This window comes from Pavona decussata, unplaced genomic scaffold (genome assembly GCF_977016875.1).
Source record: "Pavona decussata unplaced genomic scaffold, jaPavDecu1.1 SCAFFOLD_221, whole genome shotgun sequence".
Lineage (NCBI taxonomy): Eukaryota > Metazoa > Cnidaria > Anthozoa > Scleractinia > Agariciidae > Pavona > Pavona decussata.
This window is the reverse complement of record NW_028145626.1, coordinates 284716-311804: the sequence shown is the minus strand read 5'-3', so window position 1 is coordinate 311804 and position 27089 is coordinate 284716. Positions and strand designations below refer to the sequence as shown.

General features: G+C 40.1%; 1 protein-coding gene and 1 long non-coding RNA gene across 4 annotated transcripts in view; one reads left to right on the top strand and one right to left on the bottom strand.

Moving 5' to 3' along the window:
• Window positions 1–27089, bottom strand: part of LOC146459281 (uncharacterized) — a 79545-nt gene that overhangs the window by 14880 nt on the left and 37576 nt on the right. For all 3 annotated transcript variants that reach the window (XM_085089697.1, XM_085089698.1, XM_085089699.1), the window contains one exon: window positions 10151–10323. In XM_085089697.1, coding sequence (XP_084945823.1) covers window positions 10151–10323 — 173 coding nt within the window. The remainder of the gene's footprint in view (window positions 1–10150; window positions 10324–27089) is intronic.
• Window positions 1163–3770, top strand: LOC146459282 (uncharacterized). Its single transcript, XR_014858013.1, has 2 exons — window positions 1163–1342; window positions 1802–3770. It is a non-coding gene; the product is annotated as an uncharacterized LOC146459282 (long non-coding RNA).

The following is a 27089-nucleotide window of genomic DNA, read 5'->3' as shown; positions in this document are numbered from 1 at the left end:
TTAAATAAATGGGACATCGAAATCCTTACCCCGCCTCCCACCTTAGCGATTAACATTGATTAACAATGATTCAGCCAATTCTAACCTACAATAGTGAGGTGTGGGGTGCCTTTGTTAAATCAGATTTTAAGTCGTGGGAACGCTCCGGAATTGAAAAAAAAAACACATTTACATTTCTGTAAACGCTATTTAGAAGTACATAATAAGTCAACCAACGTTGCATGTAGAGCTGAACTTGGCAGATTTCCTCTAATCGTTGACTTAAATAAAAAGATACTTAATTACGTACACTACCTCCAAGGAAAGGATGGACATTCTATAGTAAAACAATCCCTAAGAATATCTGTTGACCTTCATTATAACGGTCAAACTAGTTTTTACTCTAGTGTCATAAAGATGAGTGAATACTATAATTTCCCCAGCTTTAATTATTACACATTGAATGAAAATAATATCAAGCGACACATAGATCGTATGAAAAAGAAATATATCTCTTATTGGCACCAAACCCTTCAACACTCACAAAAACTCAACTTTTATTTCGCAATCAAAAAAACTTATGGCCCCTCTGCTTACCTAGATCTCACAAGGAAAAACGCTTCTAGGAACGCATTAGTGAAACTAAGAGTAAGCAGCCACAAGCTTTTGATTGAAACAAGAAGATACGACAACATACCCCGTAATGAAAGGGTGTGTAATGTTTGCAACTGTAAAACCATTGAAGATTAAATTCATTTTTTGTTAGATTGCCCAAGTTACTCTTCTTTGAGAGATATCATCTTTACTAAAATAGAACCTAGCCTTCCATTTACACGACTATTAGTAAAAGAAACTTTACTATCGTATATAAACGCTCAATTAACTTCATTTGTTTCCTCGTGCTTCGAATTGAGAGATAAACTTCTCTGCAGAATGATTACTTCTACTGTATGAGTAGTTTAAAATAAGCAAAGACTTCAGTTACTTTATTTATTATTTTTAATTTTATTTATTTTCATGTATTTTAAGTTATCTTAGGAATTAGTTAACGAATCAATAATTAGCCATGAATAGCTTTTGCAACACTGTTTTTGTTATAGTCATGCAAATAAAGCTTTTTGTTGTTGTTGTTGTTGTTGTTGTTGTTGGTGTCGTTGATAAATGTTTAAAAACAAAGACAAGGATGATTATGTTAAACACGCTAGTTTTAGCACTTTTTCAATTCACAGGACTTGTCGATGCAGAAACAGGAGATGAATTCCTTACTCAGTTGGAGTGTTTCAAAGATGTCTGGAACACAATAGAGAAAGAACATCTCCTTCACAGCCAGTCGTCAAAGTTCCATGATTACATTTCAAACAAGGTAACGCTTGTTAATCCTCAAACTTAATGGTGCAAATTTAAACACTCAAATCAACAAATGAGGCGGCTTGATAGAATCTTCCCCAATCGTGTCTTAAAAAATCTTAAAAGCTCTATGCCTTTCATCCTGAAAAAGTGAATGAGTTAAGAAGTTGTAGTCATGACAACACGAAGAAGGGCCAAATGGACCATACTATTGACCTTTTGAGGTCTATAACCACAAGACAACGTGGGCCCCTTTTTCCTTTTCATGTAGTTTAACTGTTCAACAATAACACCTTTTTCAACGAATTTTAAGGAAATTTCTTTAGCATGGTTTACCAGCCACTCTAAATGAAGGTGGTTTGGTGTCCTACCTTCGGAATTTTCAACTTTGAGAACCTGGAAAACTTATTTACGATTTTTCACAACGTTGTAAGAACTCGAACAAAGATAATCTACCTATACCTTGTTTTAACAGGCAAGCTCCATCATGGCAAATCCGGGAATGCGGGCCTTGGAGATCCACCAGAGCCGTATTTTAACGATCTGCCCGAGTCAGGAAACGCGGTAATTAAAAGAGCAGTGAACTACCAGCCGAATGAAATGTCACATTTTTGCATGGTGATGGAGAAATTGATTACGCAGCAGGAGCGCGATTGCGAGGCAGCCATTCTCAACCGGGCCCATGTATGCTCTCGGAGGAATTCAAAAGTTTGCAGATTCCACCAGAGAAATAATGTAAGATGAACACCAACCAAAGGGAAGTCGCTTTGCAGAAATTCTGGAAAACTCAACTACCGTCACTGAACCAAGATGATGATCTCCCAGGATGGGTCCAGGGATACCCTGAATTGGATTAGTCACAGCAGTATTGTCCTCTTCCAGTTGATCCTGAAACGTCAGGGCTGGCGGGCATACCTCTCCTGTTGCTAAAAGACATGTACACTTAGGCGTCAAACTTGTTGGGGAGCGGAGGAGCGATAGTTCAAGCGCTATCACAACAGGAACATTCCTTCGTTGTTAGAAATGACAGCGGTGGAAGACCATACTACGTGTTTCAACAATCAAATGGGGAAAAGTCGTTTGCTATCAGGGCGAAAGGTACAAGTCTGCAAAGATTTGCTGTCACTCTTTAGCTGTGGCCGAAAAATGCGGTGCACTTGACACAGAGCTGACCTGGTACAGACGAAGTCCCCAAATAATAACAGCCACGGGCTTCGTAAAGAGTGACAGTTCCAAGACAGTTGGAAGAAAAGATGACCGGGAAAGGCCATCAACAGTGCGACGAATGGGAGTTAGGTCCAAGACATCCCGAACTAAGACAGTGACTACAGTGCAGAGGGCAAATATGGCGTTCTCACAGGCAAATCAATCAACAGAGCAACAGTCGCTGCATGTTAAGACAGGCGCAGCCTGTTCTAATTGTATAACACCGCTCTCCACACGACCAACGATCACACCACACCCACCTGCGGTCACCGTGACCCACCTTCATGGACCTCACTATGAACCACCGCCAAGCCTTCATAGCCCTTACAGAAAAACGGCATACCCATCACCAAGTTATGGGTCCTTCGTGGTTTATCCCCTGACCTTATGTCCTCCGCAGGTTAGCACTTGTTACGGCTGTTCGGCACCACTGAAGCCTGGTGGACAAATAGCTCCGCCCCCAGGAGATTTAGTTATTGTCTCCAACATGATGAGATCTTTTACTCAAAATAATATGGAATATCGAAAGCAATCGAATGTGTATTTTCACTGCAATGTACAGTGTGTTCAGGCAAGGAAGCCTTATTTCCTTGGAGTTTTTTGTCAAATACCTCATGAGGTGATGAATTATTTCTCAGACCAGCATCGTGCCTTTCTTAGGGTGAATTTAGGTTTGTCCGTGTAATGTAGGCGGATTGAGAACCAAAGAGCGTGGCCCTCTCTTCATTATTTCACATCTTTTTTTTTTAACCCTGAGAGCGTATTCCTGATATAATTAAGGCGGGGGTCTACCAGAATTTTGTCAAAAAAGGTATTTTTCGTTTTCTTTAAAATTAGAAACTTTAACTATTAAAGTTTACATTGCGAAGCGTTTTGGGCGGTTTTTGCGATATTTTAGAGGAAACGGGGCATTTCTCAGCAACAGGTGTGACGCTTAAATACCGTTTCCATGGCAACGAGAGTTGTTATTTTGTGGTTTTCAGCAATTGCCACTGTAAATTGCAAACAATATTGCTTTTTCATTCTATTTGTGTACTTTAAAGTTAAATTTCTCAAACTGTGGTACTTTTGCGCTTGAGAAAAGATAACTCAAGAAGAATTTAAGCTATTGACCTTAAATTTTCAGGGACTGCTTTCCTCATTGAGTTTTTTGGGATAAGGTAAGGATCTTCCCATATGATGGATGTGCTCGAAGTTATCGTGAAGAAAATCATGGTGGTTTCATAGGGCTAAATTCAATTGACCATCATTACAACTGTTTTTAATATTTAAACATTCCCTCTGCTTATAACACTAAGTTATTTGTTTGCTTTAAAAAGATGCAGAAACCATTCATGGCCTCAAGTGACCACTGGTACGACCCAGCAGGTGGTTTGTTTAATCGTTTGGTGTCATGTTACAATAGGCTTTGGGACACAAAATATATTTTTTGCTGAAACTTTGTTCTACAAGCTTTACAGTGATGTTTAGGTTGCTATGGTTTGAAATTAAATCTTACATGTGAGAATTGTTGGAAAAAGGTCCTGTTTTTCAGGTGTACCCCCGCCTTAAGAGAATAATCATTAATCAGCGCATCAAGCTGAATAGTTCCGCTAAGTGGTTGGGCGTGGCCCAAGCAGGAACTTCATTTTTGGAACTTGAATTAATTTTGGGGAGATAAGGCGTCGGAATCGAATACTTCAGTTTCGAAGCTAGTATTAAAGGCGCAAAAAATTCCTTCGGGCAATAGCTGAGTGTAATTAGCAGATTTTGTTTTGTTCTAGTTGCCAGTAATTTGAATGTTACAGAAGGTGTTCATTATAGGCTCCTGGTTACAGTTGTTTATATTAGCTTACACTGCTGCGTTACTTATACCAAAGGACCTGCCACACCTGCCATGGAACAAACGTTTTTTCACTGATTATCGACGTTCGAAATCACCTTGATTTAACCGTGTCAATGTTGTGAGTGTCACTGATAATAAACTGTTTCAGTTCATTGATTTATGTGAATCATTTCTATGGCTATCGGGGTAGTCATTTTGTATGAGGACATCTGGTGGCCAAGCGATATAGAGGCGCTTAACTCGACCCTGAAGACTACCGACTAAAAGCAAATTGATGATTGGTTTAGTGGTCACTTTAAGTCTCAGCACCGTTCTTTGTTTAGTGGTGGTTTTTTTCGGGTAACGTTAGTCCTTTGTTAATTGTTGTTGTCATTTTCCATTCAATTTTTTTCTTCTTGTTAATCTGTATATTTATATATTTATACTTTTTATTTTATTTTATTTTTTTATTTATTATTTATTTTGTCGTTCGCATTTTTTCATCCGCCATCCGCATCCGCCATCCGCAGCCATCTACAGATACCCAGACTGTACATGCCTCAAGCCGAATGTCAGTATTCCGACCCGTTGAACTGAATAGCTGGAGATGAACCAGGCTGCTTGGTGTAAAACTCGAGGATCACAAGTGTTAGCGATAGCACTCTAATTTATCGCACAATTTCTTGTTGATGACTTCTCCGGTTAACGGACTTTCATAAATTACCCTCGAATCTAAACTGCTTTTGGTAGGAGTTAAAGAGGAAGTATCACAAAAATTTGATGTCATTTCAAAACCCCAAAATGTTTGTCTGACAACTAAAACCAAAAATTAGTGTCTATTTTTTAATTTTTGTTTTTGTTTTTGTTTTTGTTTTTTTTGTTGTTTTTTTTTTGTTTTTTTTACAATCACCCCAGTGGAATAAAATTGAAATTGTCGATTAGTGCCCCTGGCCAGAGACAGAGTAGGTTGGAATGGGTTGAAACTTGAAAAATGTTAGGCTAATGTTTTTTTAAGTTTTCGTAGTTTTGTTCCCAAAATGCGCTAGAACAGAGTATGAGTTGTTCCTGTCAAGAATTAAGTTGACTTCTCTCCTCTCGTTGTTCTATAATTATTTAGTAGCTAATGCATTAGTCAATTCCAGCTGTGCCCATTCCCCCCCCCCCCGGGCAATAGAGGGGCATTTTCCTACACTGATCATCCCGGGGGTCGGGCATTGGCCTTCCACCCAATTACCCCAGGGCATTTGACCATCTCACTTTTTTCACCCTACAACATTGTCGCTTCCTTAATGACAAATTCATCGGCAAATACAGTATGTTTCTTATTGAATACGTCTAGATGGGACATTAAATGGGACGCTAAAGCTGTAGAATGACCTATTTTTGCCCTAACTACGGGAAACAAGACCCAGCTAGGACTTAATTTGGCCTAAATTAGCTTAGATTTTACTGAAAGTAAGCCGAGAAACGAAGAAAAAAAAACATTTTTGACATATTTGAGCCACCACCCCGGGGCATTTGAACAACTATTTTGTCCCGGCGGTGGGGCATTTGCCAGTTTATTTTCAAAAAATCCTAATTCCCGGGGGTCCGCCCAATGGGGGGGGGGGGGGGAGGTATGGGCACTGTTGGAATTGACTGATGCATAAGTGAAGGTCTTATTTCACCATTTTTAACAAAAGAGGTCAAAAATCCCATGATACTTCCCCTTTAAGTCCTTTATTCGCTTCACTAAACAAGTACACGGTTGTCGTAAAACTTAGAGAGGCATTTATTCATCTCGTTTAATGCCATGGTTTCAAATTCTGTCTTAAATTAGTTTTGTGTGAAATCATTCTGCTAAATAAGGAAAATCTTGCGCGAATCTAACTTAATTTGTTGTTTTCTTTTTAACCATCGACATCGACAACATTTCCACTTCAAATTACAAGAGTTTTTTTTTTAATTACAATTGGCAAAAGTTCCATATCTTGCCTTCGAAAAGTGTCACTCCGGACTTAACTGCATCTTTAGTGCCTTTCGGAAATACATTTTCTTTCATCCTATTTACTTCTTTTTCAGTAACGTCAACAAATCGCTACGCGGCCATTTTTAAAATTAGTGCTCCCGCTATAATCATCTCGCACGTGGTGATTATCCTCGACCAATCAGATGGACAGAATCTCTATAATCACCAGAGACTGGATATATTTAACAATTATTCCACAAGCGCGCGTTTGAGATAAGATGATAGGAAGTAGAATAATTGTTTTATTAAAAAAACAATCGATAGATATTACTAAATGTTGATGATTTTGCCTTGCGAGAACAACAATTCAGGAGATAATTTAACGGTCGCTATTTTTCGGGCATGCTTTAGTGGCTCATGGCCGCTATATCTGTCTCGATTTCCAAGAACGTATCCCTATAAACATTGGATTCTGTTAACTTTTCTTGAAAGATTAATTATCTTAACTGAATGACAGGATAACCGGCATGAAGCCCATTTTTAGTAAGACTTGGTCATATTACATTATTCGGCACCACTCCGGTCCAAGTGATATGTATTAAACAGTTGTGAATGTCTTTGAATATCTAAGTTGCCAAATAGACCTATTCGGCTAACCCAATGTTGCACCCAATTCAGATCCCCCGGGTTACGATTCTTCGTTTATTGCATTTAAGTTTAATAATGCTTAGTTTAATAAGTGTAATAATGCTTTGTCATGCTAGTATATGTACAATAAAAAAAATTAAATTAAAAAAGTTATAAAAAGTGCATGACCGGAGAATAATTGGGGGAAACTAAATTCCCATACAAAGAATATTCTCCCAAAAAAAATTAAACATTCTAAAAATTAAAATTGAAACAAATATTAACTACGGCTAAAAACTAGCCTTAATTAAATTACCTACTAAAATTGATGAAGAATTCTGAAGTAAAATTTAGAAATGGCCCAAAGCTAACCTTACGAGTTACACCTGATTTAAATGACACAAATGATCTAAAAGATAGGATTTAAAACTGCTCAATGAAGATGCATGCATAATGTTTGTTGGAATTCTATTCCAGTCTGTTATGTAGCGATTAAAAAATGAAAATTTAAAGTAATTCGTACGTGTCTTCTTAGGTCTTATCTTAAAATTATGGTTCTTACGCGTTTTCGCTAATACATTAAAATCAAAAAACATATGAGGATCTATGTCACAGTGTCCGAAAATAATCTTGTACATCTGCACTAAGCAGATAAACTTCCTTCGTGACTCAAGGGAAGGCCATTTCAAGACCCCAAGTCTCTCCTGATATTCTTTCTCTGATCCGCAAATGACTCGAGTAGCTCGCCTCTGCGTCGACTCTATACTTTTGATATGCTTCACTAAATACGGATTCCAGACCTGACAACCAAATTACAAAATTGGACGCACTAAAGTCTTATATGCTGTCGAGACTCCTTCAAAATTGATTGAACCAAAGGTTCTCCTTATCAAACCTAGAACTTTATTAGCTTTAGCACAGATATAGTTTATATGGTAATCCCAAGACAGGGAAGACTCCAGCCAGACACCAAGGTGCTTATGGTGATCTATTGCTGATAAGGGTTTGTCAGACAACCAGTAGTCATGATGATATGGATCCTTGGGTTTCGATAGGTGTAGGACCTTGGACTTTTCGGACTTCAGACTAACAAGCCAGGAGTTACACAAGTCATAGGCACTATGAAGGTCAGTTTGAAGATCTTCACAATCCGACGCTGGAGTAGCTTTCCGGTGAAGAATACTATCGTCAGCAAAGAGTCCAGAGTTGCATTATAATGTAGCATTCGCATTTTAATGATATGGAAATACTTAGAACAAAACATTTTGTGCCTAAAGGATTTGAATTGGGTACAACATTGCGTTAGCCGAATCGGTCTATTGCACGAGAGCGCCAAAAATATCTACCTACAAACAATAAGAATAGAGGCATAAAAAGCTAGTAGAATGAAATAGGCATATCATGCGCTGTGATTGGCTTTTCGAGCGGTCAAGATGGAGCGATCTTTCCCACTTGGGATTACCCGTTGCCAGTGAGCTCAGCATCAAAAGTTTAATCCACAAACAATGCAATATTTCCTTCGATTTTCTTATTGTTCTTGGCGAAACGCTCACTAAAATGCTCTCAACATTTGCCTGAAGAAAAGAAAAGGGACATGAAATTTCCTTGGGGTAGGGTAATTTTTGTTTTAGCTTTAATGACTGTGACGTTAAATTTATGGGTTACCCAGCAGTGTCAGATCTTAGAGAGGTTAATTTGGTAAAACGTTTTGTTTATTATTGTCTCAGGTCGAGTACTAAACTGATTAGTTCTCCCACTTTTCAACGAAAGTTTTTAAATTCTAGCATAGTGATAGTTGCGTTCAGTGTTTAGTGCAATTCAGAAAAGTTGTGTTTCTCAAGTTCGCTGAAGCACACGTTTTCATTTTACCTGCGTCTTGCTTGTTGTAAACAACAAAATCTTCTCAAAGCTTCTTCGAGATAAACCGTGCGTTCTCTATCACTATAAGTGTTTTATTACCACGTCCACTGCACGATCCTCCGATTTCAACGATTTTTTCGGTCCACTATACTTAAATTATGTAAAGAGGCGAGGGCTTTAAAGCACAGGGAAATTGTGGGGTAAAATGACTACTCATTAGTATGATCTATGTAGAGCATACTAATGAGTATATACGGCACGGGTAAGGGTACGGCTTGCCATCACCTCTTAGAACTTCCAATATGAATCTTGTAAGCCAGTAATTTGCATCTTCGACGGGGATGGTTCCCAAATCAACTGGAACGGACCTATACTTATCTCTAAGGGTTTCAATTTGTGTGTTTCGGTATTCATCTCAGACTCGATAGACGTTTACCGACCACGCGGTACTTTGTCGAGTTGGAATTCTGTCTCTTTCTCTTTGCTCAATTTTGTTTACTGTGGTAGGCTTTTAGAAATTAAACATGCACTTTTATCGAATTCATCCCCCGAGCACTCGGATATGTCTACGCTCTCAAAAACAAGTACATCATCACAAAGCTCGGAAAGTTCTAGAATTACGTAATGTAATTTCCCAAAATAGCTATGAGGGCTTATTTAACTACGAATATTCCATCCATTCAAATGAATATAATAAGGTTGATATATTTTCCAAATTTGAACAAAATTCGGCTGGCAAGATATTCGTCACACACTAATGCACTAAGCACCTAGCGCGTGAGACTCGTTGAAAAATATTCAATTATCAAAATTTACAATAGATTTTCTCAGTACCCAATGTACATATCGAAAAAGCCTGATTGCTTTGTTAGCCCATTATCTCCTTAAGGATATAGTCTAGCTTGTTGGGATATCTGTATTAATGTGGGGGCTGGTAATAAATGCAGTCAAAGCACACACTGACAATTTCGGGTTTCAGTGCTTTAATCGCCTGCAAAGCCAAAAGCTTTATTTTCAGATTTTACAGCTTAATAGCTTTACATTAATATATAGTTAACGTTTTCTGGGTTTTTAGGTTTGGAATAACTCGTTTACGATTGCCCTCTTAATTTCACTGTTGTCATTAAACCTTCGTTTCTCGGCCAACTGTTTATTTTTTGTACAATATTTCGCCTCGGGCAATATCTTCTGATACGGTAACCGCCTGAGGGGTGTATTTGCTAAATAACCGCGCGCTTAATTTAGTACCACCACGATTTTTCTTTGTCCAATAGTAACGCGTATACTGTAATCGATGAAAAATTTATCATAACAAACAACCCTGAATAGCAAATTGACATTTAATTTCGAGAGTATTTCGTCCGACTCTTTCTACTTACCGGGAGAAACAAAGGAGAAATCTAGCTTGTATCCTCTGAGCGTGACACTGTCGTCTGAGTGAAAAGTTAGTACAGCATAGCGTCCAGTGAAACTGATATTAAATCCAGACTGCACCCCACAGTATCTACCTACGAGATAGTTATTATCATTGGAAATCCTCAAGTAGTCATAGCTGCAAACAAGAAAAACATATTTTTTTAGTTTATTTATGATGAGATAACATAAGCTTAAATGACGTAAGCTAACACAACTTGACAAGATAAGATGAGACAAAATCACACGCATTATTATATGTTTACTGAGTTAAAGGAGCACTTCCAATTACTTACAATGAGGTCGACATATAAATATTAAAGTACTGCAAACGTTACAATAACCTACTTCAAAAACTCATTTATACTTCATAAGCCCATTAACCTATCAAATGGTCAATAATACATCACGTGAAGTGACTTTTTATCGATAAACCCCCTTCTTATAAGTATGCGGTGTTTTATCAGCTGATAAAACACTCTTCGTTAGTATGCAGTGTTTTATCAGCCGATAAAACAGTATCATTAGTATGCAGTATTCCTCTCGTATGCTAATTTCCAACATTCACAAAAGCATAACTGTTATGAACTTTATTGACACACCCTTTTCCAGGAATGTTTTTGAAGCCGTTCAAAAAACTTGCAGGACGTGTTTTATCGGGCGTTTTATCCCGATAAAACACTCCTACTCGTTTGTTTTTTAATTACTTAAACTATATAATGACTAGTCCACAAAGTTACCCAAGACATCGCTTAGGTGATACATATGGCCTAATAATACACCTTTTGCCCTTCATTATCAGGAAATAAATTTTCCTTAGCGCAAAAGCATTGGTCAATAAAATTAATGTATAATCAGTTTAACTAGGAAATGAAACATTTCAATTTGTGGCAGAGTCGTTAAGGAGTTTTGCATCGAAAAGAAGATTCATTAAGGCTAATTAGAATAGGGTTTTATCGAAAACACAATTCTATAATGCGAATGAAGATTCATTAACCTAGGGGTAACGTTCCATTGCCCGAATAAAATTTCAACTACAAAAGATTTTTAGTTACGTGGTTTCTGACTTATTTCCCAATGGATTTATATGGATGCTTAAATTTAAAAACGATGCTGTACATGTGCACACTGGTTTCGCAGTAATGGAGCACAGAGTTCGTCGAAACCGTATCCCAATTGAGCATCGTGAAAGGATAGTTAGGGCGTTTGAAGATCCCCGCGAGAAGAGGAGAAACGTAAACACGATAATTGCCAGAAAATGTGCAGCGTGGTTTAGGTTTATGCAGACTTACATATACCACGATGTTTGAATGAGGAGTTGATCGAAGGATAGAGCCAAGACTTGCTTCATTGTTACGCTGACTGTATCTCTGTTGTAATGAATTTTTTTTCCTCGTTAAAGAACGTTAAGAAGCGTCTAATGTTTGTTCATTCTCTTAAAAGTTTGTTATTTCCATTAAATTGAACTGATGTTTGCATTAATGAACGTTCTTCTCTATGTAAAACGCCTTATTGACGACACCGAAAATTAAAACGTTTGTCTATTTTCATACAATGATTACACATTCGCTTTAATGATTTAATATTTAACACTAATGAAAATGTATTTCCTGATAATAAAGGGCAAAAGGTGTAAATACTGCAAATACAACGAATCAGACAAACAAATCTTACACATAGCTCAATTATCCATTTTGTAGATAAAAAAGCAAAAGTTCAAAACACCTGATAATCAGGCCAGTATGTAGTTCAGGAAGACGGGAAGGGCAAAAAAAAAACAGATCACATACATGCAAGACTAGTTTTTTACATGTGTTTAATGACAATAAATGACAAGGCAGTCTAGTTATTGATTTGATTCTTAGCCGCAGATGAAAACAACAACAACAACAACAAAAGGGTAAATACCAACAACAAACACACAAAGAGACAGGTAAATGAGTCTAGAGATAAAAAAAAGCTCCTTTTAGTGTAACGAGATTAACAAGTAACTTTGTTCTTTGGGATGCCTCGCTAACTTTTTTTCCCAGTAGTATATACCTCACATGAATCACTTTAAATTTAGACAAAACAAGGGAACAATCAATACCTCCCATTATCATGCAATGGAGGTTAAAGTGCCCCTGATTTTTTTTTTTTTTTTAATCGAAACAAAACTATTTTTGATTTTGATCATTTGTTTATCCATAGGACTTTTTCTCAATTTTCTGTGAATTTACAAAGTTCGTAAAATTGCTGCCACTTTGGTTCATGGCCGTGATTTGAGGAGAATGGGTCTAGTTGAGGTTTGTGACGTCAACCGGGGAAGAGAGGAAATTTAGTACGAAAGTGGAGTTTGAAAGGTCTAAAATGCCAGATATATGTGTTGCTCATACCATTCCTTTCTTTGGCGATTTGTTCCCTGAAGCGAAGAAAGGACGCTAAAATATGAGTGGACCTCGTACGATATCCTCACTGCATACTCATTACCTCATCGCATAAGGTATAGTTATGCGAGGAAAACCACAAATACGTTTCTGGTCCTGCAAGGATCCAAAGAAGTTCACAGACTGGACCAGACGACTTAACAGGAAAAACTTTAAGGTGAACAAACACACTAAAGTTTGCTCTAATCATTTTGAACTTGGAAGTCCAGTAGACAGTCATCCGAATCCAACACTATTTTCAAAGGGTTACGATCACAGCGATCAGGTTAAATCCAAGAGAAAAGCTCCTTTGGTAATGTCACCAGAAGAACCAAAGGTTAAGAAGAAGAGAAAACCATCTGATGAAAACAACAAAAATGGGAAATGTTAAAACCAATTTTTTGAACACTGAACAAGAAGTGGAAAAAAACATCATTGATCCTTCAGACAATGAAACAATCAACACTGCTGAACAGGAACCACTGAAATGTGAAGGGAACGATAAAGAAGATAAAGAAAGATGATGTTCAAATGGGATAGAAGGCGCACAGACTAATCAGGAAGCTAAACGAAGCCCTCGGTCTTCTAAGAAAGCTTACCCTGCATTTAACATAGATAAAATTAAGCATTCAAACAGCCTTATGAAACTCTTTTCTGGTTGTCCTAACTATGAGATATTTTCATTTATTTTTAACAAAGTAAAACCTAAAGTTGCAAAGCTAAAGTTCCACAAAGGAAAGGTTACAAAAGATGACATAAAAACGACAACAAATTACCAGAAAAGCCCCTCCAAACCAGGTAGTAAAGGTAAACCTGGGCAACGTAGTGAACTGGAACCTGAAAATCAGTTGCTAATGACTTTGATGAAGTTGAGATTGGATTAACATATTGAGGATTTAGCTTTTAGGTTTGGTGTTAGTGCAGCATCTGTTTCCTGTACTGTTTCAACCTGGATAGAATTTCTTGGTAGAGAACTTAAACCCCTTATTTACTGGCCTACTGTGGAAGAAACACTTTCTTACAATCCAAAGTGTTTTCTTGGAAATTTGAAAAAAGTTGTAGGTATCATTGACTGCACAGAGCAACATATTGCAAAGCCCTCAAATGCAAAACTACAATATCAGACTTACAGCCAATACAAAAGTACAAATACACTCAAAAAATTGATTGTTTAGACTAAGTCTGGCTCAATAAGTTATATATCAGATGCATATGGAGGGGCAGCTTCAGATCGTTTTATTACAGAAGATTGTGGTGTAGTAAGCAAATTCAACAGTGGAATGGTAGCTTTAGTAGACAGGGGCTTTAATGTGCAGGATCTATTTCTCAAGGAACATGTAACAGTGGCTATGCCTCCTTTTACAAAGTGCAGAAAACACTTTACAAAACTGCAAGTAGAAAGGGCAAAAACAATTTCAAGGGCACGCATTCACATTGAGAGGGCCATTGGTCGAGTTACAGAGTCTCTGTTACTAAACATGAGCTTCCGTTGAACGTGCTGGACTTCGCTGACAACATCTGGGTGATTGCAGGAACAATTACAAACCTGCAGCCACCCCTTGTCACTGAATGAGTGGAACAGTCTTTTATTCTGGATGCCACGTTGAATGACCTTGTCTTGTCAACAATGATTTCTCACTGAATGTAAATGTGAGTTAAGAAGAACAAGTGGAAGCATCAACTATCTCCTTAAGAATTGATCTAGCAATTACTTGAGACAATATCTTCTTTGTGAAAAGCTCGGGACATATGTAGTTATTAAAGAAATGTTCAATTTTTTCACATTTTTTGTGTAGTTTGAATTAAAGTTAGTCTTTTCTCCTTTGTTGTATACACATAGAAGTACTCTTCTTGTTTTTCACATACAAACATCTTATGTTGCACTTGTGTGAAATATCTATGTCTATTATTGAGTTGGACCCCTGTAAGACTTGTTTCCTGTCCCTTGTCACTGGACATAACTAAGCAGCTCCCTTTTTCCTAGGCATACTCTGACACTGACTTGACTCTGTGTGTCCACGAGTATTTGCACTCAAAGAGGGTGTCTGAGCAGCAATCACATTTCCAGTCACCATCAGGACTTGCTGCTATGTGAGGGTGTTTTACTAAGATTACTAGCCCTGACTCTGTGCAACTAAAGTTTTTATGATTTTTTTTTTCATTGTTTTGTAAAATGTCTTACGAGCTACAGGTTCTGTTTGTGTGTCCCACTGAACTGATTTGCTCTTCACCTCCGGAAGATAGCCACCGATCTCAGCAAAAAGATTTTCTGCAGCAGTTTCATTTTTCACTGTCATGTCCAAGTCATACTTCACAATTACAGCATGTGCTTTTGAGGCTGTAATTCTCCTAACTCTATACTCCTTCCATTTTGAGTCCTTAGATTGCTCTCTTGTTGACTTGTTAACAAGAGCTGCCTCCACTTTCGTTATTTTCATTGCCCCTTTCAGAACAATACATTTCTTCTGAAGACTGCCAAATGGATTTTTTCTATTTATCTCATCAACCATTTCTGGAATTGTTGGCTGACAGATCCAGCAGATTTTGCTGCTTGCATTTTATGGTCTACATAATCAGTTTTGATGAAGCATAGCAATGCAGATTTACCACCAGAAGCCACAGCTATTTTCTCCCAGTCCTCATTTTCAAAGTTTGAAAACCTGTCAGCAGGTGCTCTTGGGTCAAATACACTTCTGCCTAGACACTCCTCGTCTTCTGGACTATGGAGGCCGGATTTGGTCTTCTAAATTTTCAAATTTTTAGTCTTATCAGGTTGGTGAATTTTTTTTTGTTTGTTTCTTGTCTTCCTCCCCCATTGCTGTGGAATACAAGTACAGGTCGTGTTGTTTCCCACTCTTACTTCATATTCTATATAATGCAATAACGCAGATACATGTTTACAGCTCTCTCCATACCCAGCGAGGCACCCACACTCCCCTGTAAGAGTGTCTCCATTGCCGGTACTTAGGCAGACCCACACAGTGACATGTCCGCTCTCATATAGATTTTTTCCCTCCTTCGCGGATTTCCCGTCATTGTTTTTCGACAAGTACGCTTCTATGTCACTCATCATCATGTCAGGAAAATAATAGCTTCCCTTGAGCCAATTGTCCAGTTTCTCCGGGAAAGGAAGCGAAATTCCATCAATAAAAAGCTTTTCCTTTCTTCTTGCTGCAATTTGGACATCGTCTTGCTCTTTTTTTGCACAATGGCAAATGTAGCCGAGAAGGATGGTAAACTTTCAATAACAAGTCGGGATTACAAGTATCATTCGCGATAGCAGTGCCACGATTTCTCAAATATTTTCACAGTTTCTCGACTTTCCATACATTTAGCTCTTCCATACTGAACTCTTTTGAGTTTTCATCCGGTTGATCAGCCATGACTAAACGGTGTATAAACAACACTGCCTCAAATGACAACATGAACAATAAGCGCGTTTAGTCACGCAAGCATTCTTTGCTCCCTGGTCATCCCATAATATACTGTAAAATTAAGTTATTCAAAATGGCCGCCGTATCGGTTAAGGTCTACAATGTATCAATAATGCAGTGAGAATACAGCCGTATTAAACATCCTGGTGAAATGTTCAACCATGCCACCGCCCGCTGTTACGGGAAAAATAACATGGTTGGCAGAATTTAACTGGAAACTTGATTATTGTACTGAAATAATACAAATTGGATCCAAACACTCTTAGAATTGTTTGCTCAAGTATTCTCTTGTTAATACAATAGGTTGTCACTTATGTTTGCTTTTCGTTTCTTTGTATTTGCATAATTTATCTTGTTTTGATTTTTTCGTTTGATTTGAAATATTGCTGGACTCAGCTCGTTTATTTTTCTTTTTTTTTTTTTTTGCGAGATTAATAGAGAAGGAATAAGTCTTTCTCTATAGCAATGCAGCTTAATATTAAGACATGAAGAATGTTCTTCTAATGTTTTAATATGTCTTTTATATTTTAGGTTTAAGGAAAGAGCCCATGATAGTAGTTTATTTTGCTTTTATCAGTCTATGCTGTTTCTCAGATATCTTTTTGGTGAGCTCACAAAAATTCGTGCTTAAGATTTTTAATAATTACTTAACATTAGGTAATAAGAACGAAAGCTACATCGGCTCTCACTCGGTCTGAAAAGATAAGCGCTTTTAAGTTTGCATTGGAATATCAGAAAATCGATCCATATAAACACCTATGACTATAAACAAAAGACCTCTCCACTCAGTCGTTTAACTGTTCATCTCGTTTCGTGGGTTCGTTCACTCGGTTTTTAATTCTTTCGTTCTTGCCGGCAAGCGCTCGGTGGACCGTTTGTTCGTTAACTCGGTCAGTCGGCCACCCGTTCGCCCGTTTGGATGTTCGTTCGCTCCGGCTTCCGTTTGTTCGTTCGTTCGTTTGCGTTTCTGGTTTGTTCAGTTGTTCCTCCGTTTGCCCAGTTCTTCTTGCTATCCATGGGGATAAACATGTTATAAAGAATAAAATTTAACCATTTAAAAGCTGTATGAAAACATTACGAAGAAGCCCTCAAGTCGGAAAAACAAACGTGAGATTGGCATTTGGTGCTGTTTCTTTGGTCGTGCGGTCGTATCCAATATCTAGATGGATAGAGGACTGAAAATTTTGAATAAAGATGTACACACTAATAGCCCATTTTCAAACTAATTACAACCGTGCAATTGCTTTCTTATCTGATCTTTCAGTTATGGGTCTGGGTTGGCTTTCGGTTGTGTGGTTTGTTCATATTGGCTGGTATCCATTGGGTATTTGTCTGATTATTCGGTTAGTCACTCATTGGCCTTAGCGGTTTCAGCGTTATGTTCACTCCTCTTTCCGTCTGTCTGTCCCTTCCCAAATTTCCGTATGGTTCAGTTATCTTCACAAGTACTACTAGTGACACGGCTTTCTACAAATAAATTAGCTTTCTACATGGGCTTAATCTTAAAAAAAAATAAAATTTAAAAGCTATATTAAAACATCAGAAGGTTTCCCAACGTGTTTTAATATTAAAGCAGCAATGCTCTTGAGAGAGACTTCATCTGGCTCCCCCGATCTGACACACAAAGAACCTAGCCTTTGTTAAATAAGTTTTGTCGTTACAGCAGACCTACTGTATTTGTCATCGCACAATAGAACAGAGACTCGTATATACTTCTAGCTGTACTATCCTTTTACACTCACGTATTGGCACAGACATTTTACGAGTTTTGTAACTGTAGTTCTGGCTGCTGTTCCTTTTCTAGTCGTTTTGAATAGAGTTGTTTTTTACAATAGGATAGGAGTTTTACTAGTTTGATGAGCTTTCACGTCGATGTAAACGTTCGCAGAACTTCAATTATTCGTTTTGTTTGAAACTATTTTGAATAGCTCCGCTAGTTACAAATATACCTGGCTTGTATCATTGGTTGATTTTGTGAGTTTTGATTAAACTGTGTGGATCCATTTTTGTGTTGGTCATTGCTGTTTTTCGAGTCTAGTTTAGTAGATCCTGAGGTACCTGGAATTTGTGAGGAGATTCCGTTCCCACAGGTTAAGCGAGTTGCCGAACTAAGTTTTCCCCAGTTGCCCGACGCTACATTGGAAAAGTCTATCGTCACAGTGAGTAGAGAACGTAGGTAGCTTCATATGAATTAGTTTGGAAGTCTGTCTTCAAAGATAGCTGAAATCCGCATCGTTTTTCACCCGAGATGTAAATCCCGTGGAGCGAGAAGACAGAAGTCGCCCAAGTCTGGTAAGAAGGCCATTACGAAGAGACTACCGAGATATAATTTACGAAGTCGAACGATAAACTATTCCACTATTAAAACAAGTACTCCTAAAGTTAAAGTTAATAAAAATATTCAAACCGACTTATCTGAAGAAGATAATTATACACGTTCGTTATTTGCCGAATTGTCTCTCTGCACATCGCCAAACTCCGTCGCACCACAGAGAAGTTGCGTAAGATCCAGGGAATTCTAAACACCCGACGCTACGAAACCTTCAAATTCCACGGCCCTCACCACGCTTGATCGCTCAGACATTACTACCAGAAAACCCATAGATATCGGCCTCGATCCAAGTGGTGTTTTTATTCTTTGCTCAAGTGTACAAGTCGCAGCGAGTCCATTGAATTCGCCAAATCCGCCCGAATTTGGTCCCGAAGATTTTCAATTCTTTTGTTCCAGAAGGCCACAACAGTCCAGTCCGGCCCGCGTCGCATTACAACTCGAAGACATTTCCGATTCTGACGATATAGAGGAACCAGAAAACCAGAATAATAATAAACAGAAACCCGAATTTACGCAGCCTCCGAGCATCAATTCTGCTGCCGATCTGGCGAAGTTAGTGTCGCGTAAATCGACGGACAGCGAATCAGATACCAGTGAGAATTCTAAATCAAGTGCTGGCGAAGACGACATCATCAGTGAGACAATTTAAACGGGCTCAGTGGTAACGATAGTTACGAAACCATGGATCCAGTATTTGGTAGACATATACAAGACCAGATAGCCTCCATACAAGCCCAGCCTTAACAGCAACAAATGCAACAAAACCGAACAAGTCGAGCAGTGGAACAAGCGCCAGTCCCTGAATCCGAGACTACGTGAAGACCAGTTCCTTTCTACGGTTTTGATTTTGAATGAACGGCTTGACAAGGTCGAACATTATTTGCAATGAAGACGGATCGATAACACGACCTCCACAGCAGTTGCTGCGTTAAGGCTGGTTTCCATATGATCGCAGATCGCAGATCGCAATAAGGTCTGCGATCGTCTGCGATCATATGGAAACTACTTCTGCGATCGTCTGCGATCCTGCGATCGTGATCGCAGAAGATAGAACCATGTTCTATCTAAAGGCTGGTTTCCATATGATCGCGGATCGCAGATCGCAGATCGCAAACAATCGCAATTGATCGCAGGCGATCGCAGGAGATAGAACATGGCTCTATCTTCTGCGACCGTCTGCGATCACGATCGCAGGATCGCAGACGATCGCAGAAGTAGTTTCCATATGATCGCAGACCTTATTGCGATCTGCGATCCGCGATCATATGGAAACCAGCCTTTAGATAGAACATGGTTCTATCTTCTGCGATCGTCTGCGATCACGTTCGCAGGATCGCAGACGATCGCAGACCTTATTGCCATCTGCGATCCGCGATCATATGGAAACCAGCCTTTAGTCTTAAATCTCGCGGGACCTGCCGAAGACTTCTTTTATTCCTTGCCAGCCGATGGAAAAGGAACTTTTGCACAATTACGCGATGAACTGAGAGAGTGATTTTCAAACGACAACCAGAGTGGGATTACCTGGCAAGCGATCTCCACTCGACAACAAGGTGCCCTGGATCTATTCAATACGTACTTAACCGATTTAACAAATAAGTTCCGAAGATTGAATATCGCATTTTGTTCGTGGTCTGCATTCGTTCTTTTGAGACAACCAACAACTTCTGCGAAGCAGAAGAGATCGCAAAGCTAACTGCTGCTGTTAAAACTGCTATAGCGACTGTTTCGGGACCCAGCTTGGCTAATCCAATCAACAATCTCTCGAAGTTTGTACATATCATTCTGGCCGCGAATTGTTGTAACACAACGTCGACGAACGATGCTTGAATGGCCACGATAGACGATTTGGCGAGCAAAACTTGGCGTCCCAAGTGGACAGAAGACCACTGCTGCTGCTGCAATCCCCAATGTCGTTCTTGGCTCTCTTACAGTAAATCCAGAAAACCCGCCCGCAGGGGTTGAGACTTTAATCGCCAAATTGACTCCAAGACCAACAACCTCAAAACAAATTGTCGCTGAGCTGAAGGACTATTCTGGAGAAAAAGCCTGAATAATGAACCAGATGAGAAGCAACCTACAGCAACTGAAAGACATGATAATAATAATAATAATAATAATAATAATAATAATAATAATAATAATAATAATAATAATAATAATAATAATCTGATACAAAGTCTTGGCCGTAAAAAAGATGCTAGGATACGTGGACTTGCCCGCCGCAATGAACCGCCTCGTGCTAAAGCACCCAGAGAGAGAACTCCCAATGGCCGACCGGTGTGCTTTATAATGAACAGCGCATTTACAAGCAAGTTGCCCGGAACGCAGGAATCAAGCAGAACGTCAACAGCCTTAACAGCAATAGCGCACGAAAGGACCGGGTTATTCCCCGAATTCAAATTATAATCAATCTCATGATTATTACAGAAATTTCTCCGCTGAAGAGAATCGCCGAGACCAACGTCTGGTTTAACCTTGATAAGGGCATGCACGACAATGATTATGTTGCTCCACTCCAACTAAACTTTGGCCAAGAAAGGAAGACTTGCTCCGATAGAACCAATTCAAGCGCTTTACACCGGCAAGCAATTGCTACAATTACCTCCAAAAATGCTGTTTTTATTTTAACAAAGGCCTCAGAACACCGTGGATTTAAATGAGGAATTTGCCATTCACCTCCAGTGTCTGTCGCCTAGAAATCGGAAGCGCCTAGAGGTACACACCGCCAACGTTGAACAGGACACCCAACAAGATGAGTTCAATGATCGATTTCAGTTCCCAAATGACGTACGATGGCTCTTGAAACCACCCTTCCGAACAGGGTAGAAATTCAAGTTCAATACAGACCGTTAGTCGCTTCTGGTGTCCACTTAGCCTTGTAAGATCCCAACCAGTCCAACATTGAAGAAATGTCTGCTCACCTTCACTTAGACTTCCATCGTCATACCGACGATGCCGAGTTGAACCAAGGACGCGAACGAGCTCAGGTCAAAACAGGTCCCAAATTACAGCTTAAACAGCAGAAGTCTCCACCCAAAGAAACAACTGTCGAACCGGAAGTGACGTTAACCACTAGTGGAATTCTACCGGAAGTTGAGAAACGTTCGGCCCAGATCACGGTTTCGTTGTCACATACCAATGAGAAGTCATTTTATACCAAGCAGATTGTTGAAGTGAGCCAGGTGCCTGTGATGCCCACCTATCCGTCCAAGGGTAACGCTCCAAACCCAAGGATAGCCAATGACCCGATACAGAGCTTAAACTTAGCCAAAAGAAACCCTTTCTTCCTTCTCCACAGTTCCTGAGTTCTGCAGTTGAAGAAAATGTTGATTTTACTTTTCAACTAGTTACCCAAGACGAGTATACTACTCACGATAAGATTTCTCCTTCATGCGATTTGTTGTATCACATGCAAGCCGGTGGGACTACAGCATCACATCATGACACTAACGGTTGTCATCGCAGTCTCCACGCAGCATGAACCTTAGCTCCCGAACATTACACGGAGGACAAGCGTACAGCCAAAACCCAGGGATCTCACACTGTCCGCCCAGTGAAATGCATAGATGTTAAGCTCCTAGTAGACACCGGCGCAGGAATTTCAGTCATCGATGAACAATTTCTTACCGGGCTTTATGGAGGAAACGTGCCTACTTTACACACAAGCAGTTATTCACAAGTTAAAACTGTCAGCGGCGAAGCCTAGCCAATACTTGGTACGATGAAAGTAACTCTGCAGGTAGCAGGTGGAAACTACCCTTGTGAATTTCACTTTGTCAGAAATCGCTCACATGAAGCAGTCTTAGCCTTAGATTTTCTTCGTGCAAACGGAGCCGTCATCGATTTAAGGAAAGGGACATTGCAGTTAGATGACAGACCTACTACTTCACACTTAGAAGGGGCGTGTCTGGTCCACGTGTGGTCCACGTGTATAATCCCACCAACCTCTGAATATGTAATCCCAGCTGGCTTGGCACAATGGGTTTACTAGAAGCCTCCCACCGTCTTGTCGAGCATTATTAACTTCAAGGCGCAGCTTCCCTGGTTACACTGTCGCCTGATCTTACTGTTCCATTCCGACTTATTAATCCTACATGTAAGCCGGTCACATTGTATAAGGACGCAACACTGGGGACTCTGCTACAAACAGACAATCAAGCGTCCAGAGAGAAGATCGCTTTTATCACTCACGTCGGTCTGTTTTAATTTAATGTTATTGCGTTTGATCTTTGCAATCCCCCTAGTTGTTTTCAACGCCTTGTATAATGCCTCGTACGTGGGTTAAATTGGAGAAAAGCGTTGATTTATCTGGATGAAGTTTCGGTCTTCTCTCGTACCTTCGAGGATCGTATCCAACACTTACGTTTCGTCTTTCAATGCTTCCGTGAAGCTGGCCTTACATTGAAGCTAGCAAAGTGCAAGTTTGTCCAGCGTCAAGTCAAGGATCTGGGTCATATCATCTGAAGACGGAATTCTTCCTGATCCCAGCAAAGTTAGTGCCATCAAAGTGTACCCTGTTCCCTACTCCGTCAAGGACGTCTGCTCTTTCCTGGGTATCTTGAATCATTATCAGAAGTTTGTCAAAGATTTTGCCAAGATTGCTGCCTGTCAGTTTGGCTTTGATGTTTTAAAGCAAGCCTTAACACAAGCTCCTTTTCTAGCCTTTCCCGATTTTTTCCGTTGAGTTTACTTTAGCCACCGATGCAAGCGATCATAGTCTCGGCTATGTCCTGGGACAAGTACAGAATGGACGCGAAGTGGTGATTAGCTATGGCGGTCGATCTCCCCTCTCTGCCAAGAAGAATTATTCCGTTCCCCCCCGCCCCCGCCCCCCCCGCCCCCCCCAAAAAAAAAAATGCTGGCCATGGTATCGGGGTTCCCTTCAAGATCTTCACACATCATAAGGCCGTTTAATGGTTCATGCAGTTAAAGGAACCAACCGGACGTCTAGCTCATTGGGCTCTCCTTCTGGGCTCTCCTTTTACAGCAGTACGACTTTGAAATCACTCATCGCTCGGGACGTTCTAATGGTAACGCCAAAGCTACGACCCCATCGTGGCAGCCATTGACTCCCCTGGCTTACAGATCGACAGGGTGAGAGCTCATTGGTTCTGTCGCCCGATGAACGCCCGTCTGCAGCTCAGACACATTCCCTCTTATTTTCCCGCCAGAACCAGGCTTGGGACCCTGTTTCCCGTCATATAATCGCACCTGAGAGGTCTCCCGCACGCTCAGTGGAAGCGTGGGATGCGTTCGTACAAGCACCGACCTCCACGCTTCGCACTGCAGCATCTTTGAGCTTCTATCACGTACCAGTGCCTCGCAAATTGTCAACTCTTCCGCCCGACACGCCTACTTCACATATTACCTCACTAGCTTCCCCACGAGAATTGTCGTTCGTCTCCAAGGGACCTTCACGCTAGTTATTTCTGTTGTTGTCTGCATCTTATTTTCATGGCGACCGGAAGTGAATTTGACGCTACTGGAATGAAGTTTCTTTTTACCCTACAGATATGATGATCCCTAAAAATTGTACCGCACGACAGAGTTACTCAGCTTACATATGGATTTACGTCCTTCTACACATGGTAGTACTCCTACTCTAAATTCCTCATGTGATCGACAGCTAGGTCAAAGCGCGCTATTAATCGCCTTCTTTCTCTTCACGGTCTAACTACTTTTTCAGAATGTGATAGCTATTGGGACGATTCTACAATTATGTCACAGGTCCATCTTATGGGTTGGATTAGCCACGCGCTATTATGCAAGTTACCTTACTGGGTGTAAAACATGTCGCACTGCAAAATGTTATGTCCGTTCCTTCTCAAGAGCTTCCCTGGCTTCAAAGTCGACAGTAACAAGAGAGCTTCCTATGCCACGCTGGTCTGGCTTTGATTCCGCGGAAGCTATAAGAGTTAGCAGGTGGTCACTGTGGTATGGCTCTCATACATGCTCTGCAGACATTCGATACAGTTATGAGTGAGTCACACGCTTTGATTACGACAGTACATGGACAGGTCACGTATTTAACTTACAGACGGATCTGGTTCATGGGCTCTATCTTTATGCATCGGGACTACCACAAGGGGTTCCTGGTCACCGTCTCACGCCATACCATAGGCGACATTCTCTTTGAGGATTGAATGATCTGGGCGGTCCACCACTCGCTCTTGTACTGTTCCTCAACAACCAGCAAAAACTAGACTTTTTACTCGCAGCAACACAAAATAACGCATCCGTGGCCTGCCCCATCACGTTTCGGACCTTGGACGAACTCGGCTGCCCGTTTCTCCACAAACTCAACCCTTTCCCCACCGCACGACTAACCACCATCGAAAAGGCTCAAACGTATGCTAGCTGGTTGGCAGTTGAGCGAGGACTGTGTTAACTCCTAGAGTACGGTAGACCACAACAACCAAACAACAACAAAAAAACCCTAATAATATTTTAAAAAAAAACAGATTATGATTATCGTTTTGTTTATTATTCATTTCATTTATTGCAGTTGATTTTTCCCTACTATATGTGCATGTTTTCGGTTTTGTTTTCGTATCGTTTTACTTCTCAGTGATTCCGGAAAGTTGCAACTAAGGTTGGCAGAATGTTACGGGAAAAATTACATGTTGGGGAATATTTAATGGGAAACTTCATTATTGTACTGAGATAAAATGAATCGGATCCAAACACTCTTAGAACTGTTTGTTCAAGTATTCTCTTGTTAATACAATAGGTTGTCATTTATGTTTGCTTTTCGTTTCTTTGTATTTGCATAATTTTTCTTGTTTTGATTTTTTTTTTTGTTTGATTTAAAATATTGCTGGACCCAGCTTGTTTAACTAAGATTATGTATTTATCGATACCTAGGCTTTGTTAAATTAGTTTTGTCGTAACAGCAGACCTACTGTATTCGTCATTGCACGATAGAACAGAGACTCGTATGTGCCTCTAGGTGTACTATCCTTTTACCCTCTTTAAATAGAATTCGTAGCGTATGCGATCACGTATTGGAACAGACGTTCTACGAGTTTTTTAACTGTAGTTCTGGCTGCTGTTTTTTCGCAGTCGTTTTGAATAGAGTTGGTTTTTACAATAGGATAAGAGTTTTACTAGCTTGATGAGCTTTCACGTCGATGTAAACGTTCTCAGAACGCCAATTATTCCTTTTGTTTGAAACTGTCCTGCTTGTATTAATGGGTTGATTTTGTGAGTTGTGATTCAACTGTGTGGCTCCATTTTTGTGTTGGTCATTGCTGTTCTTCCAGTCTATTTGTAGCAGTTTCGGAGGTACCAGGAATTTGTGACGAGATTCCGTTCCCACTTGCTAAGCGAGTTACCGAGCTTAGTTTCCCCGAGTTTCCCGACACTACATTGGAAAAGTCCATCGTCAAAGCGCCATGCTAAAGAGCGAGATATCTCAACCCCTCGAGCAATCTAGCATATTAAGACCATTTAATTAAGAGGCCCAGCTTAAAACTTTGAGGGGTCTCTCCACAACTTATCTTAGCTTCTGTGAAGTATCTCCACAAACGGTTATGAATAGCAGAACCAATGAAAGGTTTCTGACTCTCAGTCCTACCGCAGTCGGTAGCTCTAAATAAATATCCATCTCCCAGCTTAATATTCAACAACTTACAAACAGGTATATAGTATCCCACCCAGGAAACTGAATGTTCCCGTAACAGTTCCCAAACGAATAGACTAGGAGTATTGTCCCGTTAAGAATTGGTCAAGGCTGAATACCTTACGATCCTACTAGATTGGGCACAAGGCAAAGCACGATCCCCTGTGGAAAAATTGACAAGGATGAAGACAACGTCCCAAACTATAAATTTACTTATGAATTACGAGAAGATGGTCACTGCTCTCTATATAACACCAGAGAAAACTAACAAGAAGGGAAAACGTTTACGAAAATTAAAAGCAGTGCCTGTGAAGGCATAATCTCCCCTCTGGCTTTTTTCTCTCGAATAAATTTGATATAATCCTTAGAGTCATGAAGACGCCCAATATTGTTAAAAATAGTTTAAGAATTCCTAGCAAAGCATCTAACGACCCCGCAGCTAAACAAAGTGGACAACTTCAGAACAACGATGGACGGTGAACTACAGTTCTGCATGATTTGTTCTTAGTTATTAGGAACCTGATTATATTGCCTAATGCACAGGAAAAAACGCATTCCGGAGGCGACAGGGAGGCCAGGAAATACGGGAGCAGCTGTTCAAGGGCGGACGTCTCAGTGTAGCTGATAGGGCTTGCCTCCAGACAGAGGAGAAAACTATCGGAAACGCATGGATATGGCTGCATGGTCCACACACTTAACAAGTATAGGGGTCTGTTAGGATTTGTGCGCGAACAACAAGCTTCTCAAAAGCAAGCATCAAAGTCATTTGGATTTTAACAAGCTGGGCATCGTCAGGCAGATTTCTAAGGTCCTGAAACGCAGGAATAAAAGGACGTCGTTGAACATGCACAAAGTCTCGGCCTCTAACAATACTTGTGGAACGCCCAGAGGTCCCATTGCAGAGAACGCGGGACCCATTCTTGAGATCGCCTGGAGGAGAAAACAACAGTAAAACCGAACCCTTCCTGACCAATAGTAATTAGCTAATCACCAGGGTCCTGAGGGTTGCCCACCAGAATGGCCTAGGGCGAATATCCGGGACGAGATATTCGAGCGTGAATGCACCGTGGAAATCCTAATCGAAAATTAATATACTCAAAGAGGGCCAAG